At 32.7% G+C, this 19,539-nt stretch overlaps 1 protein-coding gene across 1 annotated transcript; it reads left to right on the top strand.

Moving 5' to 3' along the window:
• The first annotated feature begins 4,428 nt into the window (after positions 1–4,428).
• On the top strand, positions 4,429–17,956 carry LOC132697123 (transcription factor glial cells missing 2-like). Its single transcript, XM_060662415.1, has 5 exons — positions 4,429–4,439; positions 9,754–10,112; positions 11,500–11,753; positions 15,957–16,053; positions 17,097–17,956. The coding sequence occupies exons 1-5, from the start codon at positions 4,429–4,431 to the stop codon at positions 17,954–17,956; spliced, it is 1,581 nt and encodes a 526-aa protein (XP_060518398.1).
• Positions 17,957–19,539: the final 1,583 nt, after the last annotated feature.

The following is a 19,539-nucleotide window of genomic DNA, read 5'->3' as shown; positions in this document are numbered from 1 at the left end:
ATGAAAACAAGAGCGTGCTACCGCGACGAGACGTGACATATTTTATTATTACCATCTTCGTTTCGGTAAAAAACAAAAACGCACGGCGGCGGCCGCCCCGAAGTCACTGCGGCAAAGCTCAGAGTGATCGCAGAATCTTGTCTTTCATTTCACCCAGTTCACTGACTCATACCGCCCTGGTATCGCCCTCTCTCAGTGCAACTGGTAAAACTATATTTATTCTTGTCAAATCTTATTTTTTTGGAAACTCACAAAAGGTGCTGATAGTGGATGATGTTTTTTCCTAATCTGCTTTCTGTGTGTTCCGTGTTCTATTATTTATTATTTTTTATAATCTACACAATCTGTACTTGTGCCAAGCTTTAGTAGTTTCTCAATTTAAATATGCATAGTTTACATGCGCTCTCTGTCTTCGACAGTCAGAATAAAATCCCATTCATAAGGTGGTAGACCAAATACTGTCATTTGATGTTCTACAAAACAAAATAGAGAAACATTGGATTAAAAACGAAATGATTGTGGGTTATCCATGCAGGAAGTCATAACTTGTTCTAGGGTAGTCTTCTATAATGTGTTTTATATTTTGGGTTTCACATTTGCAGAAAGGTATCGGTATATTTCCTCATCCATGCAGGAAATAGGTGCATCGTAAATATTCGTATTCAATTCAGGATTTTTGGCTATTTTAATGGTTGATTAACTTACCCCGCAAAAACACCCTTATGAGTGTATCTGTAGAGGATGTTTCTTAGCCAACAATCCCTATCAATATTGAAAGACACAGACTTTAATAGATAAACATGGGTTGTTTTGTATATGATCTGGCAAAAAGCTCCTTTCTCTCTTGAGAAAGTTTTAAAAATAAATTTAACTTACTATACAAGCAAAAGCACTGCACAGCTGGTTATAAAAAAAACGGATAGGCGTATAGGAGTCTTATGGTTTATTGAACACGTAAGTACAATTTTATGAAGTATATACATACATTTACTATTGATTTCTTTTAGTACAAATAGCACAAAGGTTACGTTGTTAGTAGTGTATTGTTTATGTCTATGGTACTTAATAAAATAGGTTTTAGTATGATAGGATTTAATTCGATTTTAGAGCAGTTCAGTGTGACTAGCCTTACGCTAGACTAGATATTTTGTTCACGAATAAAATCGATTATGATTATTATTCCTCGCGAAATGAGTACGCAACTCTGGAACTTACTTACATGCATTTGTTAATAAGTATATTTATAGCATCTTCATCATCCAAGTCCGTTTTCACCCTGTCTTTCGGATGCTTTCCGCACTTTGGCCTTAATTGTGGTTCTAATACCATTTGTCATTGTGGAAAACCCATTTAAGTCTTGCTCCCACCATCTTCCGTTATTATATAAGTTTTTGCTTTACCCTCTCTTATTTTATTGCTGTGACGCTTTGCACTTTTGACACCCTTACAATTCTTTAAGAAATCCATTTCTTTCGCTTCCGACCTTTGCGCGACCATTTTTATTTTTTCCGGCTACTCTGAGCAGTATAATAATGAAATATTTTCTACAATGCACTCTAAAATATCCATGCACTGACCAGGCGCGTTCAAAATGCCACGTTAAAACTTCAGCTTCGATAAACACACTAATGCCGGTAGATTTAAGGTACCGATGGTAATTTGATGTTTGTCAGATATGACGGTCACTTTACGCAGTAAATGAGATCGTGCTATTTTGCAAAAATATACCCAAAAATTTGTAGCAAATTTTCAGAATGCCCAAAGAAAGCAAAAAATGAAAGAATTGAAGTTAATATTTTCTTCCTAAAATCAACCGATTTCTAGATGCTTAAAAGTGTAAGTATTTTTATAAATCTTCTTGTATTTCCGAAACTAACAGAAACGCTAGAACAGCCCAAAAGGAATTTTTGATATTGTCAACTTTTTCTAATTTAACAGTCGTCATAACTTTTGATAAAGATAAAGATAGCTTTCTTTCCATAAGACTTAAGTTACAACTGTTAGATATTGTGAGTATAATACAAATATAAATAACTTAAAATTATGTTAATATAATTAATAAATAATAATAATAATAATAATAATAATAATAATAATAATAATAATAATAATAATTAATAATTTTAGATAAATAACAAATATATAGACAATAACAAACAACGAATACGTATTATAAGGTATCACAGGAAAGAAAATCCTTAATATTGTAATAGGAGAGGCGGATCAATTTGTTTTTAAGAGTGTATTTGAATTTTGTTTGATTTCCTTCAGTTCGATAGGCAATTTATTACAAATTCTTAAGCTCAAAACTATTTGATGTAAGAGACAGTCGGTGTTTAGGTATTTGTTAGATGTTAAGATTCGGTCCTAAATTGTACTGAATATCTGAGATTCTTGAGAGCATATAGAGATTAGAGTTGCTTTTTACTAGGAAGTGTCAATAAACAGTGTTGTGCAAACATGGACATGAAAATTTGGCTTAAACAATAGAGTCCGTAAAACGCGTTTCTGCATCGTACGTGGGGAACTATCCCGACAAATCAAGGCGTAGTTTAGACAGGAATAGACATTTTTACCAAAGGAAAAGAAACCTGATGGCGGAGCCTCCATATGACAAAGCAATAAACAGAAAATTTTTCGAGAATGTGATCTACCTGTTCCAACCAGAAGTCTCGAGTCTACATAAACCCCGAAGAATTTTACAACAGTTCTCTGTTGAATTGTGCTTCCAATGAAGCGTACTATTATTAAACTCTAAAAGGCAAAAAGGCGAACATCTGAGTTTTACTTTCATTTAGTAAAAATTTATTAATTTCTGCATAATGTTTCATTTGCCCAACAGTTGTCTTGGTTAGTTAGTTGCTAAGTTGCTCAGACGATGCTGCAAAAAGGGTTGAAACTGCATCATCCGCAAAAACGGAGAAATAACTATGGGGGAAAGACGAAAACATATCTTTTATAAACACTATAAACAATAAAGGATCGAGCAAACTTCTCTGAGGTACATCGCAATTCACTGACCTAGAGTCAGAGACGTATTCAAATTCTAAGGTATCCCGCAATTTGACCAAATGCGTACCAACCAAGAAAAGACCTTAACCAATTACCTCTAATACCATATGAGCAAAGCAAATATCGACACCGACCAAGTCAAGTGCTCTTTGTAGATCGAATAACACGGATGCTGTTTGCTTCTAACTTGCCAAGAATATGCTTATATAAAGACAGTAAGGCATCCTGCGTTGATCGCTAGAAGTGCTATATATGTTGCTGTTAAGCCAATACTGACCCTACGAATTAATTGGGACCGGTATATTTATATTGTACTTATTACATATATTAATATAAAAAAATGTTGCTCTGTAAGAGTTCAATAAAATTTATCATTTATTTAAATGCATATGTAATAAAATATTTAATAAGTCCTAAAATACCTGCATATATTAAAAAAAAATGCCGTTGATTTTGACTTAGGTGCTCTATTTAAAAAAAATCAAAGATGCTCTCTTGACACTGGCGGCTGGTGCATATACACTGCAGTGCATAATTAGACAGTCTAATTAAAATATTTTCCATTCTTAAATATTTTAAGGGTAATAAAACGTTAATCATAAGAAAATGTAAAGTGGATGAGGGTTCTACGACGAGGATTCTTAAAACAAAATAATAAATCATTATCAGTTGATTTAAACTGAAAAAAAAAAACATTTGTCAGACATATTTCCTATAACGGAATAGAGATATTATCAAGAAAGTCCATATGTAATGTTTAAATCATAATGTTGAATATTAGAGTATAATTTAAAATGCCCAGTAAAATGACGTTAGTATAAAACGGTACATTATGTCCTACATTTTTTTTCAGGATTCTTGAGTGTATTAATATCCTACACTATAGACGTCGAAAAACTGCAACGTGAAAATAAAAAATCTAGAACACCGATCGATTTTCCATTAAATTTACGACGCGTTCATAGAAAAATATTTGCGTCGACGGCGGTTACCGACAACGTATAACCAAAAAACCGCCCCCGCGACTGCTGCCCCACACGTTGAAAATTCGCCCAATCGTCCGCCACGTAACGGTCAGGTGTTAGATGCGGAAAACAACGTAGGCGTCGTCTACCGTTACGTGGCGCATTATTGGCTAGACGGGTGTTAGAATCGCCATGGTGGGGATCGGCGGGTGTGTCAGTCTATTGCGGGCGTCGCGGCGGCTTGAGCAACACCGGCTAGAGCAATCCAGTTAACCTTAGAACTTTGGCGTTAGCGGTTGTTCGCAGTTAACGGGAGATTATCTCGCGAAATCGCGACCGTAAACCCGTGCCTGTGCGTATATAGAGACAAGATTTGTTCTCCGGTTGTGAGGCCCTTAGATGTTATCGTATTGATTTTCAAACATTAAAACCACTCTAGCTGCCTGAAGATATGGTAATATTGTAAGTATTTTTATTTAATGTATTTGTTATTTAATACTATGTCATATTTAGCTGAATTGTACACGCATCCATTAATACGAGGGAAAAAATTATGTTGAAGGTACCAAAAATATCCGTGGCTATTTATTAGTTGCGTTTGTGTTTGCATTTGGAAAATTTCCCTGACGCGTCTGATCATTCGAAAAAGTGCGGAATTGTGTGCAGTTTAAAGCTAATTTTTTTATTTGGTGTACTCCACTTATTTTCTTTATTTGCATTTAATATTAACAAAGCCCATATTTGGGACTTGTGCGGTGAACGAGGCACATGTAGCGGGGGTTCGTCGCATGATTGGCTGTCGATTTCTCCGATGAAATATCGATAGATCGGCAATAAATTCTTTAAAGTCGTATGGCGGAATGGAAAAACGCCAGGTTTTCGAAAAGATATTTTTGTGTATGCATATTACAAATTATTAAAACTACGCTTTTATTAAAATTAATATTAAACACACTACACTCAAATTTAGCGGCAGCAAATACCGTATGAAAGTATCTAATCATACCACATCAGTCACTCGAAAGCATATATACGTATTGCCAATTTTTTTTCTATTTTAAAATAAATCAACATTTATAAAATGTATTTTCTAATGACTAAGGATGAAGAGAAATAGCTGCAATAATAGAAGATGTAGTAATAATACAATGAATACAACAAAACTAAAAACTCCACCCAGTGGAGTCTGTTAAAACCGAATATGTAAGAAAATTTTGCAGTTTTCCTAGTACTAGAATAATCTAGATTCTTCAAATAATTCATTTTTAAACAAATTTGTTTTTTTGTTGTTATTATTTGTTACGAGTGTGTATGATTTCTAGTTTGAGCTTTTCCTTTATTGCATATTCAAGGTGATTCATCAATAATTGGAAACGTAGGTATAAACGTGGTTTTGGTTCTCTATCTTGTTACAATCTAAATAAAAGATCAATTTTAATGACACGAAAATGTTTACAAAAAAAAACAATTTTTATCTAAGCGATTTAGATTAAATCTTAATATTTTTTGAGATTAAGATTTTACAATTAATATAATGCTAATTATAGACAATATGAAAAATGTCAAAGTCAATCTGGGTATTTTGTTTATTATAATTCTAGTGATCATGTTGTAAGATCTAATTATTGATTGGATAGGTATCGAGGTAATATAGAGAAAATAAACCAAATAGCAACGATCTTCGAATCGATCAAGCTTCTCCTGAGCGACCTAATTTCATACGACTTCAATGAGAGTTTATATTGTAAATTTGCCATAACCGTTTGGAGTCATCAGCTGCTCCACGCTGCAGCTACCTTTTGGGACCTGGATATGAATATTAACAGCCTTTTTTGGATTGAATTGGATTTTTTATTACTGTTTATCACTGAACGAACTATTTGTCTCAATATCATTATTTTCACTTATTTACTCTAAGATTGCTTTTTAAAAATTAAAAAATAACCCGGTACAAAGTGATTCCGATTCTAAAAATTTTAATTCTATAAATTTAAACAAAATAGGTAACTTCATATTTTCAATTTTATTTTGCAGCTTTTGCACTACCCATTAAAACCAAACACAAATATTTTTAGATCAAATTTTGCGAATCTGTTTAAAATAATTATTAATTTTATTTTTAGCATTTTGGCATTTTCTTATAATTTTCAAAGTTCATTTAACAGAAATGTTTTCGCGATTATTGCTGCAGTATTATCCACCTAATTAATAAATACTCCATCGATTGAAAAAGATAAATTAGCAATATACGTCTGACACATTCGCGATCGTCAATTTTTGTGACACGGTGAAATCCGTTCACGTGGTTTACAACTTATAAACACCTTCAAACAAACCGTCCATATCAATAAGCAAATCGCCTCGGGAGGCTTTGCTGTATAATTCTGCTGCAGCAGGAAGGATAATTTAACGTCAATCCCACGCGTTGCGATCGCTGAGATTCTTCCAACATGGGCGTCCGGGAGAATTCAATAATTTACTACTTTGGAAACGTTTTTAGTGTATGTCACGATGTTATTAGTCGTCTAATAAAATAATATTATACGGAATGTCAACGAATATATCAAATAACGCATCACTTCTGCAGTGGTGTACCAAAACGAGATTTGGTATAGACAAATGGCATAATAGGAGCAGAATATGTAATAACAATTTTGAATGTTTTTTTACGTTTCAGTCGATTCCGGTTTGAATTTTTCAAATAGGACACTCAGTATAATTTTACATTTTTTTTTATTTCTGACACAATTGCAGATTTACAAAATAATTTCGAATCAAATATTTTGGGTATCCAAGACGACAATTGGGGTTATGTGAATTATTTAAAATTGTTCATTGATTATTAAAAATGGGAGTAAATTGTAAATGCGAAACGCCAATGGAATCTCGGAGAATCAAAATCTCTCCAAAGAACGATAAATAACATCTCTTATGTTCGATCATCCGTGGAAGATATCCGGGGGCCTTGCGATTATTAAACAATCGTAATTCATTAACGATGTCGCCAAACTGGTAATTACAGACTCGAATTAATTATACGATATCTGATCTAAGAGAAAGCCCAATGAATGATAAGCCATAGTCTACGATATATACCACTTTGGTCGCACTGAATTGTCGGGCGTAATATATTTATCGATTCTTGTAAAGTTCTAACACGCCAAAAGGAAGAACAGAAATAGTTTTTGTGGTGATATTCAGAGCAGTTAATAATGAAATAAATTGTGGGATATTTTTCATAAAGACAAATACTTTTCGAATGTAATATTAAAAATTTTATAGTCAGCCGTGAACTGAAAAATAAATAGTATACCAAATAGTGAACGTGCCTTAAACTTTCAGAAAGACATCGAACACTGATATCAAACTGGGTACTAACTTACATAGCGTAGTATTTACTACAACCTATTAGGACACGATAGGCACATTAGCAGTTCTTATCATCTACCAATGATATTACGCAAACGTTGATAACGAGCATAACCTAACATTTATAAATGACGAATTGGCTGGCTCTCCTTACACTCGATAGAATGCTTTTTTTCTAAGTATAACCACTTATTTCCTAATCAGTGCTATTTTCCTTTCAATACAATGACCAATGTTTTATCGAAAAGTCGAAATTAAGTTGCTACGTGTTGCAGTAAATTTTTGATCTATCATTCACCTGTTTCAATTTTTCACGTTTACGTCCATATAAATGTTTCGCAGTTCTCGTTCAGTTCTTATCTGTTCTTGACGCAGTAACCACAGTTAAATTTGTGACCATATTTTTCGAATTGTTTCCACATTATGTAAACAAAAAGTTCGAGAACCAAATAAATTTTCCCAGGTTATGGAAGTGAGAGGTCCACTTCCACTTACGAAATTGTTAATAATAATAATAAGTTTATTTATCAATCAATATAAGCCACAATATCACGACTAGAAATATAACGCTATTCATACTAATTCCCGTAAATACCTACATAACTAAAAAAATAAACGTCAAAAAAATAAAATAAAACAAAAGATTATTTAGTAGAAGTGGGAGTAAAATAATTACGATTATTTGATAAATAGACAAAAATGACACCAAAGAAATACTTCTTGTCGGTGAGAATTAAACTTATAGGTCTTATATAATTATGGAAAGTAAAAAGTGTTAATGAAAGAAAACGAATACCTACCTAAATTATACATGTAATTAAATATGGAAAAATCAATACATGTACATGTAACGAAAAATCGAACGGTAACAAATTGAATGAAAACTAAAATGAGAATGAAACAGAAGACATAGTTTAATAAGCTAGCGTAGGAGTGATAAACTTATGTTGAAATAACAAGCTTGTTTTGGAATGTAATTCTATTACATTTATTAGCCATTGATTTGCCATGATCAGGTACAGTTTAGTCTAGTTCTGGATACGTTTTCTTGGTTATGTGTTTTTATCATTGTTGGAGATACTTTGACACATTCGAGGATTTATTTTTTTTGTTGTACTTTTTAAGCTAGCCATATTTTTTCATTAGCAGTGAATGAATTCTTGATCTCTCTTGACTCATCAGCCATTTGTTTAGTCGAGATTTAAACAAAATTAAAGAATTTATCAAAATAATTAAGAACTAAAAGTTCAGATTTTCACAAAATTATATATTTTGACATGACAATTGTTTCGACAACACCGTGTGTTTATCAAATGTACATTTGATAAAGACACTTTGTCCTAGTGAGGTCTTACTTCGATATTTTTTTTCTAAACTTGAATAACTTATGAAATTGTGTGGCTTGTAACTCTTTATTCGACATTACCATGCAAGAACAATAATTTTCTTCCACAAATATCTTAAAAATTTCCAAATAATACGTGTTTCCGCAACCATACAATAATAAATGCAATAAATTATTTTATTATAATGATAGATGAAAAGGCAAAAACAAACAAAGAACAGCATTATGTTATTAAGTTAAATATTTCGATGGCAGAACTACCTTGTAGTGTACTATACTACTGTCTGCATTAAGACGATTAGACCCCACTACAACAAACAAGAGTTGTGAAATTAACCAACAAATGAGATAACTTCGCAAGTAATTTGAAATGAACTGATGGAGTCAGACAAAACCCTTAAATAATTAATAAAAACCAATTTTTCTTTATAATTCTGCAATAATACAAACACAAATTGAAAAATATATAACGTGTCATTTCTAATATTTAACATTAGTTTCTTTAAAAAAATTAAATAGTATCGAAATACTATTTATTTACATTTTAACAAAATAATCGGTTTAATTAAATTATGATTCCTACATACAGAATGTTTCCAGTTATTTGGAGTAATATCACTAACATAATTTCTTACGAGGTTTTTGATCAACCACTTAAAGAAATATTTTCTGCCCAATATCTCCTCATCAATACATCACAAACATAAGTGTATAATACAAAATGGTTGAAAAATTTGTAAAATATCACTTTTGGTATAAGATTTTTCAAAACCAATATCATTCGCCGCCATGTCAATTTCCGATTTAGTGCTATTGAATCAAGTATGGACACATGATTGACTCCACCGAAAGCTATATTAAATTGACTTATGACGTGACCCCTATGGTTTAACGTCCTTGTTAAACATCGTTTGTATTTTAATAAAAATGTTATGTTTGACCAAGTAATCCCTCAAAAGTTATTCAAATCTGACCAATAAAAAATTGAAAAATAAGTTGTGGTTTTCATATTTTTTAATTCTAGCGAAATGGGAAGTCAAATAAGGAACGTTTTATTTCCAGGCACACACCCACTTCCCCTGGCATGACGTGCCGCGCGGCCTATACCAGTGGCGGCGCCGGTGCTAGCCAAAATGACTGGGATATCAACGATAGCGCTGTGCCGAGGATAAGCGATTACGATCCATTCTCTGAATGGGCGGACGGCCATTGCCGGCTCGTCTATAGGGCAGACAATGAGGAGGCAAAAAGGCATTCGTCCGGATGGGCAATGCGGAACACCAACAATCACAATGTACATATTCTAAAAAAAAGTTGCCTCGGAGTTTTAGTCTGTTCTTTAAGGTGTACGTTACCGAACGGAGAGAAAGTTCATCTAAGGCCAGCCATCTGTGATAAAGCTAGAAAAAAACAACAAGGTAAAGATGATACAGAAAAATTAATAAAAAAGCATTAACAAACCTCCCATTATTTCGTTAATAGTTAATATTTATTTATTTCTTCTTCTTCGGGTGTGTTAAGCCAAGCCATGGTTACTTACTAGAAAACTCAGCTTACACGGCTGGATCACAGTCTGTTAAGCCAAGCCATGGTCACTTACTAGAAAACTCAGCTTACACGGCTGGATCACAGTCGTCCCCGTCCCCGAAAATTATCGCGACAATGAATCAGAGAATTTAATCATTAAATTATATACACGGACATAAACAGAGTTGCTCTATCGTTCTAAAATGTTGTCAAGTATTTTGTGTGTGTGAAATATATTGTACTAAATATTATACTATATTATATGTTGAGATGCGGTCCAGATGCTATAAGAATTCCGGTAACTAATTTTAAATGCGATTAATTAATACTATAAAGTAACCCAGCCGTTGAATAAATCAATCGAAACCAAACCTTCATTTTGTTGAGAAAGATCCCTCGCTCGTTTGAATTCATTAAAATTATAAAAAAGAACTATGAACAAAATCAACTTTGTTTTGAGAGAATTTTAGAGCGATAGGGCACCGTTACTTACATCTGTCTCCACAACTTAAAGTATTTGAAACATTAGATTAATTATTTAGTTTAGAGTTCGATAATAAAGCCCGAAAAACATTTTGTTTATTTTCTCAGTGGAGAAAACTAAACAGAAAATGTTAGAAAGAATATAGAAACCAAGACCTTCATAAGACAGCTTACTAAGAATGAGGATGGCAATCAAGATTTTTCGCTTTTTTTTTCATTAAAGCTCCGAGCATATTTGCAGTCCTCATTCACGAGCTCAATTTACACCCCCTAACAATAAAAAAAAAATTGTTTATTTAATAAAAACTAACCTTAAAAAGGAAGAGGCAAAAATACGCGGTGATGAATGACATGACTGTTCTCAAATGCCAAACCATTTCGAGATCGAATTCAAAACTATAAGACATATACCGTAAGGGTCTTGCGATTTATCAGGACAAATCTTCCCGTTTGTTGACCTTTGATTAATATTTCTTTCATTATTTTTTATTATAATCACATCATTCAAAAAATGAATTAGATTAGATTAAAAAAATTAATTGAAATAAGAAATACACGTAAAAATATCAGTAGATTTGGAAGAGGCAACATGAAATTAAATATTCCGACTTTCTTGCATTTCCAATCGGAAAATGGTGATAAATTTTTAAAAATATTTCAAAAAAGAAATTGAACACGCCAATCCAAGAAAAATTAATGAAAGTTCTGAGAATCTGAAATCACAAATCTTAGTGCGTGGTATTTTTTTGCGACCAGGAAAATAACGCTTCGAATTGAGTTCGGTTATCATTTTGTTTCTAGGTAAACCGTGTCCGAATCGACAATGTACGGGGCGATTAGAAATTTTGGCGTGCAGGGGACACTGCGGTTACCCTGTTACTCACTTCTGGAGGCATACCGAGTACGCGATATTTTTCCAAGCTAAAGGAGTCCACGACCATCCGCGACCGGAAGCAAAAAGCACGTCGGAAGCGAGACGATCGCTCGGCAGCGGCCGCAGAGTCAGAGGCCTCGCAGTATTATTAGCTAAGGAAGCGGCTTTAGGAAATAAGGTAAATAAATGCAAACAATTTTTGTACGGGGTGGTTTCTCATTATCGGCTGCTCACGCCACCATAGTCGACTAGAATAATAAATAAACCTTATCACATAGTGTGGCTTCTTAGGCGTTCTAAGGAACTAAAGAAAGGGACCTATGCAGCCTTAAAACATTATTTAATCTTATATTTATACCTACATTGTATAATACCGCGCAAAACAAAAAATCATTTTTACTATTAAAATAATACAAAACAATTGAGTGCTAATGGTAAAAAATGAAGAATATGAGAGGCCAAGTCAAACGTCTTTTTGTTCTAATGGCGAAACATTTATAATAATACAAGAAATACAGTGTGTCCCACTTAAAAACTGTACATCCTTGTGAAATCTTTGTTTAAAACCTTGTCTTGCTTATTGCTTCATCTTAAAGTTATGGCGAACTATGACTATTTAACAATAGAGAGAGAAGAGAGAAGTAGATTTAGGGATTTTTTTAAAAATAAATTTGCAACGAATTCTTATTCAGGAGTACTTAGAACCCAACTATACCAATATCTATAATGTTTCAATACAGAGTATTTGAGATATTGTTTTCGCCCAGCTTAACGGTATACATTTAAAATCTTTGTTGGATAGATCTCTCAAAAAAGCACTAAAACCCTATTTTTCTTTTTATATCAATCTAAAATCATGGCCAACTTGGAGTAATTTTTGAAGTCAAATATCTAGGGCTATTAGAGATTTCTTTAAGACTAAAGTGTCAACGTATTCTTTCATTTTTTTATTTTATTAACTATACTATTTTCGAACAAAGCTCGCTTAAGCATTATTCCTGCAGAATGTTTATTTATGGTTCAATTTTGATTTTTGATGGATACAAAGATAGAGAAATGAAACGGATTTTTCATATAGAATCGACCATAGTCACCACTGACACAGTTTCTTGAAGCGAATAAAAGTGAAGTACTTTTAGAGATTTTTTCAAATTGAAAATGACAACAGATTCGTATTCATGACTATCTAAAAGTAACTAGATCAACTACCAAAGTTTTTCCTAAAAAAAATATTGTACACTTTGTAAATATCGATTATTTTGTATGTGATTTTAAAATCTTACAAATTTTAATTATACAAATATCAAAAATAATTATAAAAAGACTTTTTAAGGGACACTTATTTCTTAGTATCATCTTCAAACAACAGCATTAATAAGACTTAGTGTTCGAAAGGTATAATGTAAACAAAATTAAAATATAAATTAAAGAGTGAATTTGACAGTCGAATATTCGCTTCTCCATGGCAAACTTGGTTTTACAAAGGAAACAGTATGCCGACGTCAATCAATTTTGGTATTAACTATTATTAATATTAATATTATGAATTAAAAAAATAGAGCCTTTTAAAATCTGTTTAATTCATATCTAATCCTCTCTAATGATATTTAATTTTAAGAAAATCTTTAGTGTCTTTCAGTGAAATCTATGCAACAAGAAAAGAATTACCAAAAGCCATAAACAACCATTCTACAGGATACGATATTTCGAGTACCCTGTATTCGAACTTCACGGAAAGAAATCGCTAATAGCCTTTCTCGATATTTGACATCGAAAATTAGTCCCAGTTAGCAATGACTTCGGGTTGATGTAATAAGAAACATAAGGTTTTAGTGCGTTTTGAGAGATCTATCCAACAAAAAAAATTATCAAAATGGTATAGTTGGGTTAGGAATAAGAATTCGTTGCCCACTTAAATTTTTAAAAATCCCTGATAGTACTTCTCTCTTCTCCCTCTTTTGTTGGATAGTCTAAGTTGGCCATGACTTTAAGTTGAAGCAATAAGCAAAACAAGATTTTAGTGCATTTTTCAGGGACCTAACCAAAAAAAAAACACAATCGAACCATGATCCAAGATTTTAGAATTGTGTCCAGTTCTTAAGTGCGATATGTGCAAAAACAAAGTCCGGAAAAGTTGACCCACGTTTCTTTTAAATAGAATTTAAACCCAAATTGATACTTATACGCGCAATGTGTATTTAACAACAAAACTTATACAACTTCAAGCAATAAATGATATTTCGACAAAAAATCAGCTTACCATTTCTTTTTAATGCTCATTTGAACCAACTGTCCCACGTACTATGGATTAGTTTGCTGAGGATTTTGCTCCAATCGTCGTAATATTATATTTTTCCTCACACCCAAGGCTGTCTTCATCTGATCTATCATCAACCTTATCTGAAATATTAGCGGCTTTTGATAACGCTTCATTTCTCGCGTTTAATTTTTTACTTACTCTAAAATGTTCTCTTTAATCATTTTCTTTGTCCTTTTTTCTTCTTTCTTGGGTCGTATGTCCTAATAACATGGGAGAAATGGTCCCTTAATATAGCGAAAGTTCAGTGCAATTATGAAACTTTTCGTAATATAATCTCAAACCAAAAATTTCACTTGACTTTGTTTAATAGCCTCCAATTGAGATGCGGCTAGGACATATGAGCTGCAGTACAGCAGAGCTCTCAAAAAATTAAAAACTTCATAATAATTGAAAATTGAATGGAAAAGTTTTAAGAATTAACAGGAAACGAGATATTACCATTGAAAAAAAGCCGCTCTACATTGTTTTCCCTGTTTACTTTTTGGTGGCGATAAAATGAGACTGGAGTCACAAAAGGCATGAAAATTTTAAAAGCCACCTTCATAATTATATGAAATATATAATATTGTATCAAAAATTATTAATTGTATTAAATTTTGCAAAGCTTTTGAATTGAGCGAAACTTCCGAAAATCCCGGGATATTTTGTCGACTTAATTAATTTTTTGGCTGAATTAGATACAACTCTAAGTGACCACCTAAAAAATTCTTCCAAAGAATTTCATAATAATAGTAAATAATTAAATAAATAATTAATTGATTAAGGAAATTAATATAGTTTTTGGTTAAGGTAAGTTTGTTGCAAGAATTGCAGAACACCTTAAAATCTCTCCCACGAGGTGCCACTGGATAAACTGTTGAAAAGTTAAAAGGTACCTTTGTTTAAGATGTAGTTATTTCATTTATCACAAAATATTTTATATGTATTTATTTTATTTTTGAGAAATTTACGAAAATGTTTAGGATTAACTTGATAATGGTAACTTAACCAAACGATTATTATCCCGTACACTTTTGTATCGACAATGGGCAGTATAGTTGGAAATTTTAATAAATCTATTTGTGCATTTATGCATATAATAATTTCTTTATTAAATTTGAATTGAATCGAATATATTCGATACTATCGGGTGACGTACCAAAATGAAAATAATAAACTATACTCACGAGAACCCCGCCTTCAATATTTTCGCCCCGAGAAACACACAATATACCAAGACATAAAAAAATAAAAGTTACGATTTTTTTGCCTAAAAGATAAATAATTATTGTATCGATAATACTTGAATATTAAATTAGCCAAGGGTGTAACCTGGAACCGACGTTTCATAAATCGGACCAATTTAATAACAGAGTGTGATTGTTAACTCGTCTAGAACATTCCGATTGCTTTGTTTCAGTCGGGCGCGTATCCGCTAAATATCTTGCTTTCCGCGTTAGATCCGTATCGAGAATTACACTTTACGTACGAGTTTTCTTTAAAAATCTCCCGTCAAAACCGGTTATTACTTGTCTTGTATTACCTAGGGTTAATTGTGGGGAAACAGTGTAGTGAGTTACAAGAGCCGTTAGCTAAATTCCTTAAGACGTCTTATACGTTTCTTTTTTATAGTTTTATCGACTTTTTTTTTCGAATTTTTTATCTTAGGAAATTTTGTCCTATATTCCTATATTATCAGCATAGGCAGGGCCTCAGTATATCCCGTAGATATATATGAATGTAAGAGATACTTTTGAGGAAATCAGAAAAAATCCTGAAAAAATTGAAAGATCAATCCACAATTTGATTTTAACAACTTCTAAAATTACTAATTATATTTTAAATCTTATAGATCCTACTAAGCTAGTATGTTATTCTATTATCTAAAGTTCCCTTAAAGTCGGAAGTGAAATAAAAAATGTAGGATGCCGTCTCAAATAAAACAAAAAAAATGTGAATTTTAATTAAATAAATTAGGTTGGAAAACTGCAAAAATGTTGTTGCTATGTAGCTAGTTATGTTTTAGTTTGGTATGTGCGTTTTTGGTTCGTTGTTTTTTTTTACAGTTTGCCTTTGTTTCAGATAATGTCACTCAGGCAACCAAAAAGACAATGTAGAGAAATGAACCAAGTGATAAGAACCACCAATCCGCCGCCTCTCGTTACCGATCAAGATAAAGGTACGTTGTTTTTCAGAAGAAAAAGTTCACAAACTTAACTGACTGTCAAAAAAGCTAATTAGTCGTAAGACAAATTGCTGTAATCCAAACTATAATTTTTGTATTTTTTAACGTTTTTCAAACTTTCTTCTAATATTTAGTGTCTTTTTAACTTTAAATTTTCTTTTTTACACTTACAATCTAATTGTATCTTGTACTGTTTTATTTGCTATAGTTCAAGGCAGCACGAAAAAGAAATATCTGGCCTGTTTAACTAATTAGTGAAATAAACATAATTATGTAGACTGTTAATTTCGTTTGTTTATTCATTCTCCGTCTATGGGATCACTGTATTCATTTCAAATCCGCTTATACTGATAAGTAGAGGAAAAATAATGTTTTACTTTATTAAGGTGTAATATCTGTCCTTTTAATTTAGAATTTTGCTTTTTGCTTAATCGAAAGATGTTTTTATGGGTTGTTATGTTTAAATATTTTACACACTGTCGTTACGTATTTTTAACTTTTTGTTACAGTCTGTCTTAATCTTTATCGTGTTGGCTTTCGACGGACGCTCCCTAATAAAACTTTAACGATGTTATTTCCTATTGTTATTGGGTAAAGTTATTAACAAAAAATTTATTCTTACTTGAGTGACAAGGCAGGGGTGGGTCAGGTATATTTCTTTCTTTCCGATATATTTCTTCAGTAGAGGACTTATTAGCTTTAAAAGAAACCTGTCTACTTACAAAAACGCCAATATCGCCGATGAGGAATATTATTAATAGTGGAGAATTGCAGAAAAGGGATAATCATAAATCATAAAAGTATTGTTTAGGTCTAAGACATTTTTACTTGCAAAAAAGGCAGAAGGCCATGAAGGAGAAGCAAATACCTAAAATCAACTTGTCAACAAAAATAATTTGTATTTGTTTCCCATTCAATTAAAACCTTAAAACTATATTTAAATGGCTTTTACAAATGATATTTTTTAATACAATTATATTCACTTCGTTTTTGATGCATTCGGAAGTCTCCTGAACTGCATTTTGTTTTCCTTTCAGGATACTGTTCGTGTCCTCCGTTCGAGTGCATCTGCGCGTTCCAGCCAACAATATCAACGACTGTACAGCATTACCCAACGTCGCCGCACTCTTTCCAACATTCCCAACCGCTGAACTCGTACTGGACTCAGGAACCCGCACACGCTCAAGCCTACCCCACCGAATTCGTAAACGTAAACGACCATTACGACTTCACCAACATACAGTCGGACATTTTTCAACCCGAAGAAATTTTCCAACTGGATCAGCCAATTAAACCAGATTTTTCCCACCAAAGTGCAACAACCACTGCGACCAGATCGCCGCCTACTTTGTTAGATTTGGGGAGCGGCACGATCCACAGGGAGTTCAAAACCGAGGAATATTGGCCGCAGAATATGAGCTTCGGCAACGAAGACAGCAACACGAGCAGTAGCGTGCGGTTCAGCGTAAACCAAAGTCCGGATAGTAGTAAAATGGTAGTCCCCTCCACAGACCCAAACTACTTAATGGTACCTACGAGGAACAACGAAGCCGATTACGGTGTTTTAAATCAACATAAATCCAATCCTTTGTACGAACAAACTTTTTGCGACGTCGAATTCAAGCCAGACTCTGCTTTCGAGAGCCGCGTGACGTACCTACCCGAAGAAGCGTTCAGTCAAAATTTTGATAACGCGCAAACAAGTAAAAACGGGAAGAGCAACTTCCAGGAGTATATAGATTTGGCGCAGTATAACGAATACAATTTTCTCAACGGTTACGAACACAAAGCAAACTTCCCGAACGATGCGGCCATGTTCAACGATCTTGATTTTCGGATAAACTGCAATCTTAACGACGTAGACTATGGCCACGCGTATGACGCGACTAACCAATAAACCATGTAATTTCTATACCAACCAGGTAATTTTCTACACAAGTGCTAAAGTTATTTTACGGGAGATATAGACTTGTCGATATCTGAATCAAGAATTAAAAACCGGGTTCTCTCGATTTTCCTCGTCAAAAAAATATTTATACTTCCATTAAATTTATTTGGCACATTGAGATGTCATTCAAATGGAAGTTCAAACAAGTAGTTTGAACGAACTCGTTGCCTGACAATTATTCCTGCTAGCAATAGTCAGTTATGGTGAGATTATTACATTTCTAGGTAACACGAAACTAGATTAGTTTGTTCGTTAATTTCGATTACGTTACGACGCTTGGAAGAGAACGTATTTCAATGGAAATGGACGCCGCAGGTAGGCGTTAAGTTAAATAAAATTAAATTAGACAATTTCAACTGACGCATATACATCTGTAGGGTTGAGTTATGTTACAATTGCAAATGCACATTTGCAAATTAAAAATTCAGAACAAAAGTCTGTAAAAAGTTTTTTTTCATCCATAAAAGGCCTTTACCCAAAAAAATTTCGGGGTGTGGCGGTTATGGCAGTTGATTTGTTTTACAATCTTTGAGAAAAATTTACACCACTTTGCAGAAAATCCCACTTCTTAGTTTTGTAAAAATTTGCCATTTAACTATTTTTCCATCTTTCATTGATTGCATAGGATTCTAAGCAGGTACCTATCTACAGCTTACTCTTAGTCTTACTCATTAATCCAGTAATTGCAAATTCCTTATATAAAATTATAAATTAATATTTTTTCGCTGACATTACTACATATTGTGTATGTTTTTTCTTTTTTTTGGCATCCTTTTTTTTGGCTACTTCAGTATTAATAACTAGGCACAAATAGAAAAATTAAAAGAAAATACCTTGATCCAAAATCTGAAAACGACATCTATTAAAAATCAACCATTAATAATCCGTTTAATTTACCACTCTTGAAGTCGTATTTTTACTTACTAAGTATTCTGTGCAACCAATTTCCTTGCCTATCTACACATTGTACATATTTTATCCGAATCGAAACTCTGTTATATATATTACGCTAGTCAAAATTATCATTAAAAAGAAGTACTGATTAGCGGTAACAAAAAGTAAGCTAAATATTGATTGTGAATGGGACTAAACATAATGGTCAGTACTAATAAAAATTACCTGGTTCACACAAGTGCCTTGACTTATATGCTTTCAATGATCTTCATGTTTTATTAAGTTTTGTCTATTTACTCGGTTTTTTGTTTTTGTATATATTGTGTATATATAGAATTTAAAATAAAAGTTGTGATTCTTACATTGTTTCATTTTTACTTTGTTTTATTATTTATTTAATTCATTGAAGTTGCCAAATAAAAGCACTGTTTGTGTTGAGTGTGGAAATATAGTTTAAAATTACTTGAAAAACTATTAATCTATAACAAATAATTTTATTTTTATCCAAAAGCAGCATGCAGCTACTATATTGGACACACTAGAGTTATTTATCGATCCGCTCCACTGTTGATTGCTAGATATTCACCTAAAATTATTTTTTTCTACTCCCGTTTGTAAAATACCTAATTACCCACCGA

Source organism: Cylas formicarius, unplaced genomic scaffold (genome assembly GCF_029955315.1).
Source record: "Cylas formicarius isolate icCylForm1 unplaced genomic scaffold, icCylForm1.1 PGA_scaffold_1__22_contigs__length_36826433, whole genome shotgun sequence".
NCBI lineage: Eukaryota > Metazoa > Arthropoda > Insecta > Coleoptera > Brentidae > Cylas > Cylas formicarius.
Note: the sequence above shows the minus strand (reverse complement) of the source record. Positions and strands in the feature narration are given on the sequence as shown.